The sequence below is a fragment of the Hesperophylax consimilis genome, chromosome 26 (assembly GCF_061612785.1).
Source record: "Hesperophylax consimilis isolate HC1 chromosome 26, BYU_Hcon_1.0, whole genome shotgun sequence".
NCBI classification, from domain to species: domain Eukaryota; kingdom Metazoa; phylum Arthropoda; class Insecta; order Trichoptera; family Limnephilidae; genus Hesperophylax; species Hesperophylax consimilis.
This window is the reverse complement of record NC_142861.1, coordinates 23,077,228-23,091,478: the sequence shown is the minus strand read 5'-3', so window position 1 is coordinate 23,091,478 and position 14,251 is coordinate 23,077,228. Positions and strand designations below refer to the sequence as shown.

Here is a 14,251-nt window from a genome sequence, read left to right as displayed (position 1 = left end):
GAAAGGAGAGATTAGGAAGTACCTGACTATTCAGATCTCATCTCCAGAGGCGGATTTGCAGTCTTTGCCGCCCTAGGCCCCAGACCATGTAGCCGCCCCTTTCTCAGTACCCATCATATTGACCAGGAGTATCCAAACTTTTTAGTAAGTTCCTAGGGTCAAAACCGTTTTAATTTTCCTGCCATTATCATTCATGGTTCATGGGGTGAGATTTGTCCAGGTCTTGGCGAGCGATATGCTGAAATACGCCATCCCACGCATATTATAGCTCTGTGTGTGAACACGCTATTATGCATAACAATACCTAACGTGGTTCAGTCACTAGCGCAACTGAATCACGGTAGGGATTGGAAATACGCGAGCGGGCGAGCGACGGAGCATGATAAGTGTGGCAAGGGCGGCTGCGGGGCGTGGGGGCGCGCTGTGTGCTGTGTGTGAACACGCTCTTGTATATCGCTATTTCGTACGTAGAATATTTAGGTACTTAGGAAGTAATTTCTTCTTATCATCTGTGACGTTTTTGTCACGATTGGCCGCCCCTAATATCTGGCCGCCCTAGGCCCGGGCCTACATAGGCCTAAGGGCAAATCCGCCTCTGCTCATCTCTAAACACGGTCAAAGCCATTATCACATATCCTTTAGTTAAATTACCTAATCTTGTCTGCCAAACCTTTCGCAATCATCCAAGCGCATCATCCGGGTAGTTTCTACCATCAATACCTGCAACCGAAATCTTGCTTGAAATGGGTTTAGAAACAATCATCTTCTTCATCCTCTTCCCTTCCCCACTTGTTCAACCTCTCAGGATCCCCTAAATAGGGAGGCTATAGTTCTGGCGTAACGGGATGCGGGCATTTGGAATTTATTCATTTACCATATTAAATGTAAGAGTCCAGAAAATAAGCTTATTAAATAGGTGGCTAAAGTTTATTCATCAACTCCTTCCCCTCTCCACTTTTTACAACATCACAACATCCCTCTAAATGGGATTCCTTAATCCAACCTACATTTGGAACACCTTTGCCAATATCACTTTTTAACACTGTAGAAAGATCATGATAGAAGGTTGGAATTGGGTATTGGTCGCTTTAAATATTCGTAAATATTTACCTAACCACCGCACTTTTAATAGGGACAGATTATGGAAATTAAGTTTCGTTTCGACTTAATTACTACAAGAAAAAACTATTTACGTCGGGATATATGATAAAATATGCATTATAATTCCATTTTATAAAACCAACCCTTTGCCTTTATACTGGAATCCTTTTGTATAGAGTGACATTTGCGTAAGTTTGGTTTCAATCTAACTATGCATAAATTACTCAATTAACCCAACTTAAGAATCTAATAACCTAACTGCTTTGAATGTACATAGTTCTTTAATGTAGTAATTGTCAAAACAAAGTGTAATTTCCTTAATTTGTGCCTAAAAGTGCGGCAGTTATGGAAATAATTACCTAAATATATATAGCAACTTTCCTCTTCCCATCTCCTTCCTCCTAAACATTCCTTTTACTAAATTTACCTCACAAGTTCCCCAAAAGGGAGGTCACAATTCAAAAGATCACAGCACAAAGCAGCCAATTTTTCTCAGATTTTATGAAGCAATGCAGACATCGGGGATTCCCGCATGTGTTACCGATATGTCGTAATGTGTAACGAAGCCACATAGGTAATAATAATATATACGTACCTTATCTGTGTAGTGTATGTGTGTGACATTGATGTCACAGCGTGATGCCGGCAGGTGAAAGCGATTCCTAGAAATGATGTGACGTATGTAAATAGAAATAATCGTAGCGTTTAACTCTCGCTTAGTTGTCTAACATTTGACGCCCATGCGGGTCCACCCACTCCGCCCGTGGATCAACAAACAAATTAAATCCTCTGGCTAATTGTTCGGTTTTGGGAACAAACAGTTATTACCCATGGAAACGCTTTACGAAACAGCTCATATAGTCTTAGAGAAATCGTTATCTCCCTTACCTAGTTAGAAATATTAACTAAATAAAACCATTCCGGTATCCCAGTGATGCATTATTCACGGAAATAAAAGTTCTCGATGTTAGACAACTGTATACTAGAAAGATTATATTACTTGCACAAAAACAACGTCAGCACTTCCCTTCCATCGACCACCTTTACGACACCCGACTTTCAAGGAATAATCCAATAGTAACTAATAATCCAATTCCTAATGCTTGGAAAACGAAAAGTACAAATGTTTTGCGTAAATTGGTCAACGACTGGCTCCTTGATTTAGGGAAGGTAAAAAGTGAAGATATGTTGATCAATGGATAATCTCATTATAAAAAATATATATGTACCTACATTATTGTCAAAACACTGATACATAATTTTTTAAAGTCCATACAATACAAAAACACATATTTATCACCTCTGAACACAATTGTCAATTCTGTATTAATCTGTACTTTATTTATCAATGCTATCGATTATTTTCTAATCATCCAACTATACACGGTGTCCGGAAACTCGTAGTACAAGCGGGAAACTGGAGAATCTACACCACATGGGGAACCCAAAAAAACATAAAGTTTTTTGATTTGAGCATTTTCAAAAAAAAATATATATATATTTTTCGGCTATTTTAGGGTTAAAGTTTTTTCTGGTGTTTAGGGTTGAATAACAGATGTTTTAACCCTGCAGAGCAGAAATATTTTATGATTACACCGGGTTAAATGAAGGGTGATTTCAAAATAATGCTTCAAATCCGAGTTTCTTCATTTGTTTTACTTTCAAATAGTTTTAATTAGTTGGGTACTTTGATCTTCAGTAATAATTTATAAGAATTTGATTAAAAAAAAAAAAAAAAAAAAATCAACTTCAAACTCGATTTACTCGATAACGAAAGCTCAAATAAAAAAATATATACTACAAAATCGACTCCAAATGTGATGTAGATTCACCAGTTTCCCGCTTGTACTACGAGTTTCCGGACACCCTGTATTATAAACTTATAAACTACCCTTCCCATTTTTTCTACCTTACAACTCCTGTGCTGATCTGTCTTTTTATTACTACTATCTGGCTGTTATTTACTTTACCGGTTTTGTTTTATATTAAGTGCTAAATTATAATATGAACTAAACTTGTCAATTTGACTGGCCTAAAACAGGATCCATTCCTAGTCGGCTAGTCAAAGTTTCCGCATGTTTTATTGTATGATTTTTATGTGAAATAAATTATTATTATTATTGAGACATTTTGTGAAAATGCCGGCCTCATGTTCACTCCTTCCTCTATTCAAAAAGACCCACCACACAGCATCCCCACAGATGACATAGGCCCTGAGGGAAACCATTTTCATTAGAACCTCCTGTATAATTAACGTTAAAAAAACTTTATGCTTTGAATTTTGACTCGTTTATCTGACGTTTTAAGTTTGTGTACCTACCAACATTCGACAAAATTATGAATTTTCAGAGCCTATTTTTCTATCACGAACCCTATTGAGATAATCTTTATAATTTGTAAGGTACATTGTAAAGTAATCTACTTCGAATACAATATTGTACGTTACTCATTTATCAGTACTGAATCAAATAAATTATATACAGCCATTTTAGAAATCAAATATTATGTAGGTCGAACACCATTGTACCACTGTAAAATACCGGATCTTGTCAATTATTATATTATTTGCGTGAGAGATAAAACTGATATTATATTTATTGAAATTAGAGAAAAGAAGAGCAACGCCGGGTAGACATCAACTAGTTTAAAATAAACCTCTGTCAATTTTCGGAAAAGTAGTCCAAATAAAAAAAGGTGAAAACACATATTTTAATGGAATGGGGAGATCAAATCTCACAACTAACAGAAGCAACACACTAATCGTTTTTAATTTTTTTTATATTTGAAATTCGAATCACTACAGAATAATATAAAACAATTATTGTAATAATTACCTAAACCTCAAAACAGGTATGATACTTAGTGAAGTGCATCCACTCGATATATACATTTACCATATTATTTAATTAATGCCGTTCCTCAAAATATTAATATGAAAACATATAAAACTGCTTACAGAAGCTTAAAGCCAATGAATCCACCTAGATTTCTCCGTTTATCCTATATTTTTATGACAAGCGATAGCTTAAAACGTTTTACAAACTTGATATGCCAAAAAATGCTCGAGTGAAATAAAAATAAATAATATGTATCTCTTTTTCAAAGTAATGAATAAAAACAAAAATAAATGGTATTGGACGCAGTGGAATAAAAGGAACACGCATTTTAATATTTCGCCATTTAAATATTGGGTTAGCAAGAAACACAAGCGCTCCTGAGGTGATATCTGACAAAAGCGGCGCTATACAAATTGTCCAATATTATTGAAGTGAAACTTCTTTACGCGCGTTATGCAATTTTGAGGACCGGAGTAAAACCAACTCATGACCGTCATCAAAAACCGTGATCATCAATATTATATACCTACTTTCGGTCGCTCTCCAAACTCAGCTTCGCGGTCTAGAGGCAAAGCGCCCGATTGTCGTCGTGAATAACCGAGGTTCGATCCCCGCTTTAACTATTTTTTTTTTCTTTTTGTGATTTTTTTAATAATAATTTTTTTAAAAGTGATAAAATGCTCTCGTGCTGCGACTTTTAGATATTTTGACTATATGATATTTTGGTCGAATACGTAATAACCGCGGTCTAGAGGCAGAGCGTTCGACACTCTTTATGCAGGACCCGGGTTCGAATCCCATATTTTTATAACTTTTAATTTTTTTTATCAATGATTTGTAATAATGTAGTAAAAAATTAGATTAATTTGTTAATTTAAATTTAATTTACTTTACGGTACCTTTATGATATTTTGGTCGAAATAAAGCTTACAAATTTTGATTAATTATTTTTATTTTGAATCATTAAAATTACTAATCAAGGCCGATAACGCCGCGTCGCGCGAAATATCTTTCCTCGCGGTCTAGAGGCAGAGCGTTCGACACTCGTTATGCAGGACCCGGGTTCGAATCCCATATTTTTATAACTTTTAATTTTTTTATCACATGCTATTTATAAATATGTCAATAGACAGAAAAAAGAGAGAATGAAATGAAAAGAGAGAGAGAAGAATACTAAAAGTTTCACTTCCGTCGTGCGTAGGCTTGCCACACACTGTATTTTTATTATTATTATATCATATAAATCACGGATTATAAGCTTATGAAACTAGCCCGCTTTCAATTTAACACCGGCATGCCCGGTGAAATTATTACACTAATGATGCCTGATGAAGTCTGTGGGACCCGGCGACTTTTTCATTTGCATAAATAATTTTTTCTTTTTTTATTCTTCTTTCGTTTTTTTAATGTATGTTCTAATAAATAAACACAAAACATTTCAGAAAGTCCTTTATTTAACATGATAGCCTAAAAACAAACACTCTAATGGTTATAGCCAAAATATAACGCTTTTTTTTTATAATCGCGTAAAACTTAAAATAATAATAAAGTCAAAAACAAAATGATCGTTTTATGTTGTACAGGAACCATTTTTCAATATTTAACTTGGTAAATAATATTTGTGAAAAAAAATTACACTTCACAAAACGAAAAACACTGTTTAAAGAAAATAACTATTTCATATGCCTGGTAGGGCTCACATACCCGCGCTGACTTTGGTGAATGCTGCTGTGGACAGCGTGGATAGAACTAGCTTCTCTTCCCTTCACTTCTTATACTTTGTGTTGTTGTTTATTCTTTATAGTATGTTAATGTTGTGCCGTATGCATTAAAATAAATAAATAAAGAAATGCAAGCATTACTCACTAGCGGCACTCATAACGCACGTCATTCACGCGTCGAACATTAAATAGTTATAGAATATTTTAAAATGTTACGGGTCTGTTAGACCCTACATGGCATGCGGAGGGTTAAAAATATGTTTTATAATCATTATTTTTTCCAATTTCAGAATGTTACCAAAATACATCCAATGTTGCTGGTGGCTTCTGATTTTGGCTGTGTGTCCTTCCATCTCACAGCTGGGCGTGGAGAGGGGGGACGTGAGCCCCGCGGGGGGCGGGAGCAGCAATGGGCCCTGGAGCGCCCTGCTTGAGGACTGGGCAGTGGGGCACAGTGACAGGTTAGCGAATATACTGTATTATATTTATGTACATAATATAACAACTACTGACTTAAAATACAATCCTGTTCTGATGACAAAGAAGATATGAAAATTGGTCGCGCGATTAGAGATGATTGTGTGTTGGTACATATGTACACACTTCGCATAGTGATATTTCCTTGAGAAGCATCACTGAGAAACATCATTTTTTCTTGATTACGCCTACTTATTGTATTTGGTGAAAAAAAGTAAAGTAGTTAGTACAGTTGAAAAAAAAAATCTAAAAATAAATTTGAAACATGCTGTAAGCAAGCAATTAAGCCAAGCTAACGCAACTGAACTACCGCCATGAAGGTAAATACCATGTATGGCTCCGCAGTAGTAGCATTTAAAGACACACTGTGAATTTTGTTCGTACCTTTAACATGAACCCATAACATAACTAGATGTGTTTTTGGAGCATTATCTATTGAGAAAATTTCAAATAATTACGTTTTAAACTTTAACTTAATAAACTTTTATTGGTACATAAATAGTTTCTTATCAGTTGTGTAAAATTTAAAATTTGTTAATTAAGATATTCCAAGGAAAGTATGTTATTTGTCGATGGAAATTCGTAATAAAAGTTTTTGTTTTCAAAATTTCAGACAAGAACGGATACTTCAGGCCCCTCACACCAGCGGATACTATATCTCAAATAGGGTGGACGCATCCCCTCCCCCAGTATCTACATGGTCTCAAGAATACAACCCCCCTTCACCACCACCACCCCCCGGCAACAAAATCCTCAACCGACCAGCCCAATACACCAACTACCCTAAACAAAAACCCATCATCAACAATAATCAAAGTCCTACTAACTACAGTCCCAGTGGTGTTGGGAACAATGGTGTAAGTATGGGTCAGAAGCCAGCCACCGCAAGCAGGAAGGAAGTATCGGAGACGGATCTGTACCTGCTTGGAGCGATAGAGAAGTTGGTGTATCGCGTGGACTTTATGGAAAAGCGACTGAAGAAGGCGGAAGAGTTGATATATTACATTATGGCGGGGAGTGGGAAGAAGACAGGTCAGTAGAATCCATTGGTAACTAAGTTACTTCTGGTCCATCTTCCTAAAGTTGTACCATATTAACCGTATGAAGAGACACCCATTCATAAGCGATAAATGGTGTTTTTAGCGAACCTTAAAGGCTGTGCAGGAGGTAAAGAACAAGATTATCATCTTAACCCAAATAAGAGAGAGTTGTCAGAAGAGTTCTGTGAAACTGAATGTCCAGCGATCAGACGCTATTCTTTTAGCAAGTAAAAGTAGGCTTGCACCAACATTCAAATCTGTTGATGACAGTCAATTCCTGGAAGGTAACAGCTATTTTCAAAGACAGCTTGTAGAGCAAGTGAGGGATGGAGTCAATGTAGACATAATTCAGCTACTCTTAGCTGTAAAGCTCTGTTGTTCACAGAGAATTTGCTGAGGCAGCTCTGATGACTGTGCAGGCCCTTGTGAATAGTGTTGACGCAGAAAGATTTTTTAGTCGCTATAATCTTGTATTGACAGATCTTAGAACGAACATGACTCACTCTACAGTAGAAACATGTGCCGTGTTGAGTTTCAATCAAATTTAATACAATAAACATGTTTCAAGTTATTCTGCTAATTTAATTGTTTTCCCATCTTACCGACTCCCATTCGCTATAAACTATAAACGCCATTAGCTATAAACGCTATGAAAACGCAAAATTAAAGCTATTTTTTCAATAATTAATGCTACATTTCTTAAAAATTAAAGCTATGAATGGGTGTCTCTAACCATATGTTATCAAAAATACTTATTTTGGTTGTATGTCTGTCCATGACTCTGGTTCAATTAACTCGGATTTGCTTTGAATTCATGTGTAATTTTAACAATTTGAACTGATTGCGTAAAGATTCAGACAAGCGATAAAGTACCTATTTATTTTATCTATGAAATCGATATTCATATAAAAAAATACATTCTGGTATTTAAGTTAAAAGGTGAATTTCTTAGTTCCTCGTTCATTGTTCTTTACGTAAACTTTCTGCTTCACAAATCCTGCAATAATTTATAACATCCAGTGAATTTTCAAGGGGTTTTTGTGTCGGTTTGAATTTGTGTATCCCATGCTTTCAATTGGAATACTTCCTTTTCCAGAACCCTGCGCTAAAGACTTCACTCGTGTGGGTGCCAATTGCTACCACTTTGGCATCAGCAAAACCCTGAACTGGAAATCAGCCAGTGACGCCTGCAAGGGGCTTGGGGCCACTCTGGCTGAGATGGAAACTATAGAAGAAAATCAGGATGTGGTCACATTCATACAGGCCAACGCACCTCTCAGAGGTGAGTGTTATCGTATATTTCTTCTTCTGGTGCTCTCTGCTGTTATTGATTATTCCATCACTATGGAAATACATGGTTGAGATTTGGCATTCTCCCCAAATGTTTTCCAGTGACTGTGGTCCTTCGCAATTCGTCTCCAGTTCTCTGTCTTTCCCGTCCTGCACCAATCCGTCCACGAAGTCTATCCAAATATGCACATCTTCCTTGATGCATCAGGGTCTCTTTCACTGTAATAATAATAAAAATATTAGGATGATTTCCATAGCGCCATTTTTGTGCAAACTCACATCAAGGGCGCTCTACAAATATATAATACATTTCTACAATGATTTATGTTATTACTATCTACACGAGTAGACTAGTCAAACTATTATCAATTTATGGATAACAGATTGCATCCACCGGTTTGTCCAATACAAAGCTATTTTTTTTTATAATATTGATTACATTTTATGCTTTTGACTGTCAACTAGGAAGGATTCCCGTTTTAGGATAGTCAAATTTACAGGTTTCAAGTAATATAGGATTTAAGACTAGGTAGATAAAATAAGTACATTTGTTAAAACGAAGATACATAAAGGCGTTCGTGATAAATAATTATCAAATTACATTTTTTAGTTTCATTTCGGAATCAGTCCTGCCTAGATCCAACAACCATTTTGTCACTCTTGGACCGAAGGATGACAATTCACACAGTTTCAGCTGAGAGGGGAATTTATTATATATTTTAGGACCGAGATATGAGAATATTTTTTGATAAGCCGCTCTGTTGCTTGTTGGAACGGAAAGGTCATTTCTTCCCTTACTTCTAGTTTGATGTTTGTGTTCGGCTGTTTTCATTTTGTTTTTATTTTTATGAACATGGATTACTATTTTTTATATAGCACTGTCGGACATCTCGTGCATTAAATTCCTTGAAGAGAGCGTCGCTCGAATATCTGAAAGGTTTCTTCATAATAACACGTAAAATAGATTTCTGTGCCTCCCCACCCAATGCAACCGCAGGTTATGATTGAGTTACACAGCCCGTAGTATATCTTTTTTAAGTCTTGCTTTTTAAATTTTCCGTAATGAAATAAATATATGAATATGTACAATGCATTTGATTAATGAACATGATGCTAGAATGTACATGTGTTATTATTCTTATTTATGTAAATTTTGTACAGGCAGATAATAAAGAATACCATAACTTGGTAAGTCACTTGAGATTAACATTGTTTATTGTTTATTATAGAAATTTAAATACGGTTCCCACGCACAGGACATAGTTGAAAATTGGACTATCCGGTATTTGTTTTAATAATATATATTTTTGTATTTAATGAGCGTGTTTAGGAAAGGAAAAGCCAATTTCATGCTGGGTGGTACTGCAGAACAAGGTTTTGATCAAAATTCATCTTCCTAAATCCAATAAGAAAAGTATGATTAGGATGTCTTATAGGCAATACAAGAATGCTACTCTCAGGAATGGTGTATTGAATTTTAGGGTATGGGAGCACTGTGGCACCCAAACAGTCAAAACTTTTGGCGTCTTCTCATCTGGCATTCTTTTCATATGACTAGTCCATCACAGTCATTTGGATTGACAGAAGCTTACAATGGTCTAGAAGACTTTTTTTGTTTATCACCCTGTCAAGGCCGGCCCTGTGCAGTTGCAATTGGAGCAGTCCGCTCCGACACCTAATATACCGCCCTTGAAGTTTTTACTAGCACCTTGTTAAACCTCATCTTAAAGGATATCTACTCTGCTCATGTTCATGTGTTAATAGCTAAAACCCTATTTTAGATTTTGAATGATGGCTCTTGTCAGGACGATAATGAGAATATATTATTAGACGTTAGAATGAGATGTAAATTGAGGGTTTAGGTACTGAAAAAAATATTATTTCTTTCAAGAAAAGCATACAAAACAATAATGGATTGAATCATCGGTAAAATATATTGTATTTGTATGCCTTTCTCGAAAGAGTTGAGTTTTTAAACGAACAAAACTATTTATTCATATTCATATTGCATATATACGGTCGCAAACAAATAATTTGTCTTAATATTGTAGAGTTATTATTAATTAATTAACGCCATCTATGAACACGTAAATTATAACGAGCGTCGAATTTAACTTTAATAATTTTCTAATCTTCTTAATGGCATTTTAGGTAATATGTGATTGTTTTTCATAGTATTTTAACTCAAAGCATTTTAGTTTACTCCGCATCGTACAAATTAAAATGCCATGAAAAGTATATGCACTATCGATCATTATTATATCAGTATATTTCACCGAAAGATCAATGCATTAATTGTTTAAATTCTATTTGAGAAATAAGCACAGGTGGAAATGCTATCCTTGTTCTATGGATATTTCAATGGAAGATGCTCCATGGAACTTGCTTTATTGATCTCTGTGCCACCAGTTCACAGACAGAAAATAAGCAAACGCGCGTACACGGTTGATATTGTCACAATATGTGTTATATCTACCTCACTTTGCAGATTTAAGTGTTGGGAACTCTTTGTAAAAAGTAAAACGTTCTACTTATAATTGTGTTTATTCACGTTACAAATAATAGGTTCGGATTTAGCTACACTGTTCATTACCCGAGGGTTGGTATTACCCAGAGGCGGATTTGCCCTTAGGCCTATGTAGGCCCGGGCCTAGGGCGGCCAGATATTAGGGGCGGACAATCGTGACAAAAAAGTCACAGATGATAACAAGAAATTACTTCCTAAGTACCTAAATATTCTACGTACGAAATAGCGATATGCAAGAGCGTGTTCACACACAGCACACAGCGCGCCCCCACGCCCCGCAGCCGCCCTCGCCACACCTATCATGCTCCGACGCTCGCCCGCTCGCGTATTTCCAATCCCTACCGTGATTCAGTTGCGCTAGTGACTGAACCGCGTAAGGTATTGTTATGCATAATAGCTAAAAGTTGTCAATAAAGTAAATTCATTATGTAGTCTATAGTCTATATCAGGGATCTCCAAACAACGGCCCGCCAATGTCATCAATCCGGCCTGCGACAATCGACAATTATACAGTAATTGAACTAGCGAATTTAGCAAACGTATTTTTTTACATTAATTCCATACAGGAGGCTTTGAGGAAAATATTTTCCCTCACGACCTATGTCATCTTAGGTGATGCTGTGTGGAGGGTCTTTTTAAGGAAGGGAAGGATAGGAAGTTCTGAAAAGGAAAATGTATGAGGGGTGGGTAGGAATCTGGGGATTAGTGTGTCCAGGAGTGACATACGTATGAATACATCCCTCCAACTGCGGTGCAAGGCGATGGGTCAAGATAGTCCGTCTGGAAAGGTCGAAAGGCCTCCCTCTCCCAGTCTCTCTCGATCCGGCCCGCCACGCAGCAAGCAGGTGGGCAGACGTATCCGCCGCCAAGACCTGGACAAATCTCACCCCATGCACCGTGAATGATAATGGCAGGAAAATTAAAACGGTTTTGACCCTAGGAACTTACTGAAAAGTTTGGATACTCCTGGTCAATATGATGGGTACTGAGAAAGGGGCGGCTACATGGTCTGGGGCCTAGGGCGGCCAAGACTGCAAATCCGCCTCTGGTATTACCAACTTGGTAATTCTCTGGTTCGAGAAGCTTGTTCCCTGTCAATCTCATCTCACAAGTAATTGCTTCACTCTAGCGACATCTGTCGGATTCAGGAGTAAGCTTTATGACTAGCGCCATCTATCGCTTAAATACTCAACTTTATTACTATACGTCACAATATGAGAACGAATCGTTTCTACGACTTGTTCTTGAGTTCAACAGCTCGTCTGTCGAATGATTTGCTGGCCTCTGGGTTTCGCCCCTCCTACAACAAGGGTCTCTTCAATACGTTTGTTCACTTCTTCCTTTCATCATAAAAAAACCTTCACGATGCATCCCTAAAGATGAAACAGGTCCCGAGGAAAATTATTTACCCCAGGGGCATCTGTGTGTGGAAAAAAACCAACACATTGATATTTTGAAACCACCATATTTGAGAGATTGTCACTAATGTAACAATGAATATACATTGCTATAATAATATGACAAAACAGCGTTACAAGTTCACTGTAAAAATATATAAATTAAAATATGTATTTCAGGTAACGACTATTGGACAGGGGGTCTCAACCCCGGCCTGCTATGGATCTGGTCCAACTCTGCCCGCCCCGTCTCCAGTGGAGGCCAAACCGAACAGCAGATCGTCTCCAATGCCACAAACTCCCCACCGAATATTGCCAACCCCGCCAACATCAGGGGCGAGGGTCGCTGCCTCAAGCTCTCGTACACCCCCAACCTGAGGACCTACTCCTATCTCGGCTTCGACTGTGCGCAACGACAGAATTACATGTGCGAACTTATAGACAAGACTTTGAGCAATGACATACAGAGAATTTCAAGAGAGCTAAAACTGGAGTTGTAGAATGTATATTTGGTGTTATTTTAGTGATAAAAATGTCTTTAACTTATTGAATAATATATATTTTTTTAAATAATGATAAACATTCCCAGCCACAGATAATATATAATATGTAGAAAGAAGTTACATGGGCCATAAACCATTATATATGTACATACATTTATTTAAAGACGGTAGACAAAAACACAGCGAGATCGCAAATGAAAGTATAAACCCAGTATTTTCGACGTAGTAATTCTGTTTTTACTGATTAACTGCTCAATATTATTTGGTAAATTTTATACAGCGCCATTTCACAAAAATATTTGGAATAATTATTCCTGTAAATATAATAAGATAAAAAATTTAGAATAAAGATTTTTATTTTACTTTTGTGATTTCCCTCATATGTATATGTTTTTTAGAGAGAACAGCCAAAATAAATCAACCGATCATGCATTGTATCTGTAATTTTCAATAATTTTATAACGATAGTTTATTTTCGTTAAATTTTTTTTATATATTTTCACCAATTCTTTGATCCGTAAAAAAAGCAAATTTAATAATGAGTCACCAGAGCAAAATACATTTAAAAAATTACATGAATATACTGATGATATAATTGAACCGCACGGCACTGAGAAATATCACGAAATACTAATGGTAATGACTAAATAAAATACTGTGAAATAAAAACAAAAAAATTGTTTTTGTCGTAGACCTACAATGTTTTTGCTTATTTTGTTGCCTTTCAAAGCAACTGGATTTCTCGGAAGCTTCGATTCTTTAAAAAAAGATTCCTTCTCATTGTATAACGATAAATGCATTATTTTTTCGTAAAATAACTGTACGTAATTTCTGGAGGCAAAATTGAGACGACTTTTTTTGAAATTAATAATGTAAACCCATGATCATAAATAAACCACTCACCCCATAATAAATCTGGCCACCATATTGAATTTCAAATGAGTTTGGAATAAAGACATTTTATTGGTCGATTCTGCGGAGGTAACAGATTATTTTTCAAATGGCGGGTTTTACAGTAATTTTATTATTACAAAGATTCGTTAGTTCCTCAAATGGCCGCCTGGAATGATTTAATATTCAATCTGTACTTAACTTGCACATCGTTAGCGCTGATAAGTTTAAAAATTTAATACAAATCTGTACATGCGCTAACAAAAATAAATATTACGATTCCAGATTTAAAAAAAAAAACATTAAAATTATTACAATCAAACATAAGTCATATTTATCACTTTCTCTATGAGTAAAAAAACGAATAATCTTTCGTAGCGGCAGGGTGTTTTTAGTTCCTACCCCACGCGAAGGGAAAAACCTTCCTGGCTGAATAAATTTTATTTTTATTATAAAGGGCAATAATT

The 14,251-nt window shown here is 36.2% G+C and overlaps 1 protein-coding gene across 1 annotated transcript; it reads left to right on the top strand.

Moving 5' to 3' along the window:
• The first annotated feature begins 5,950 nt into the window (after positions 1-5,950).
• Positions 5,951-12,890, top strand: LOC149411321 (uncharacterized). The gene is made up of 4 exons (XM_089647679.1): positions 5,951-6,120; positions 6,750-7,168; positions 8,273-8,458; positions 12,571-12,890. Exons 1-4 carry the CDS (start codon positions 5,951-5,953, stop codon positions 12,888-12,890), a joined length of 1,095 nt encoding a protein of 364 aa, XP_089503805.1.
• Positions 12,891-14,251: the final 1,361 nt, after the last annotated feature.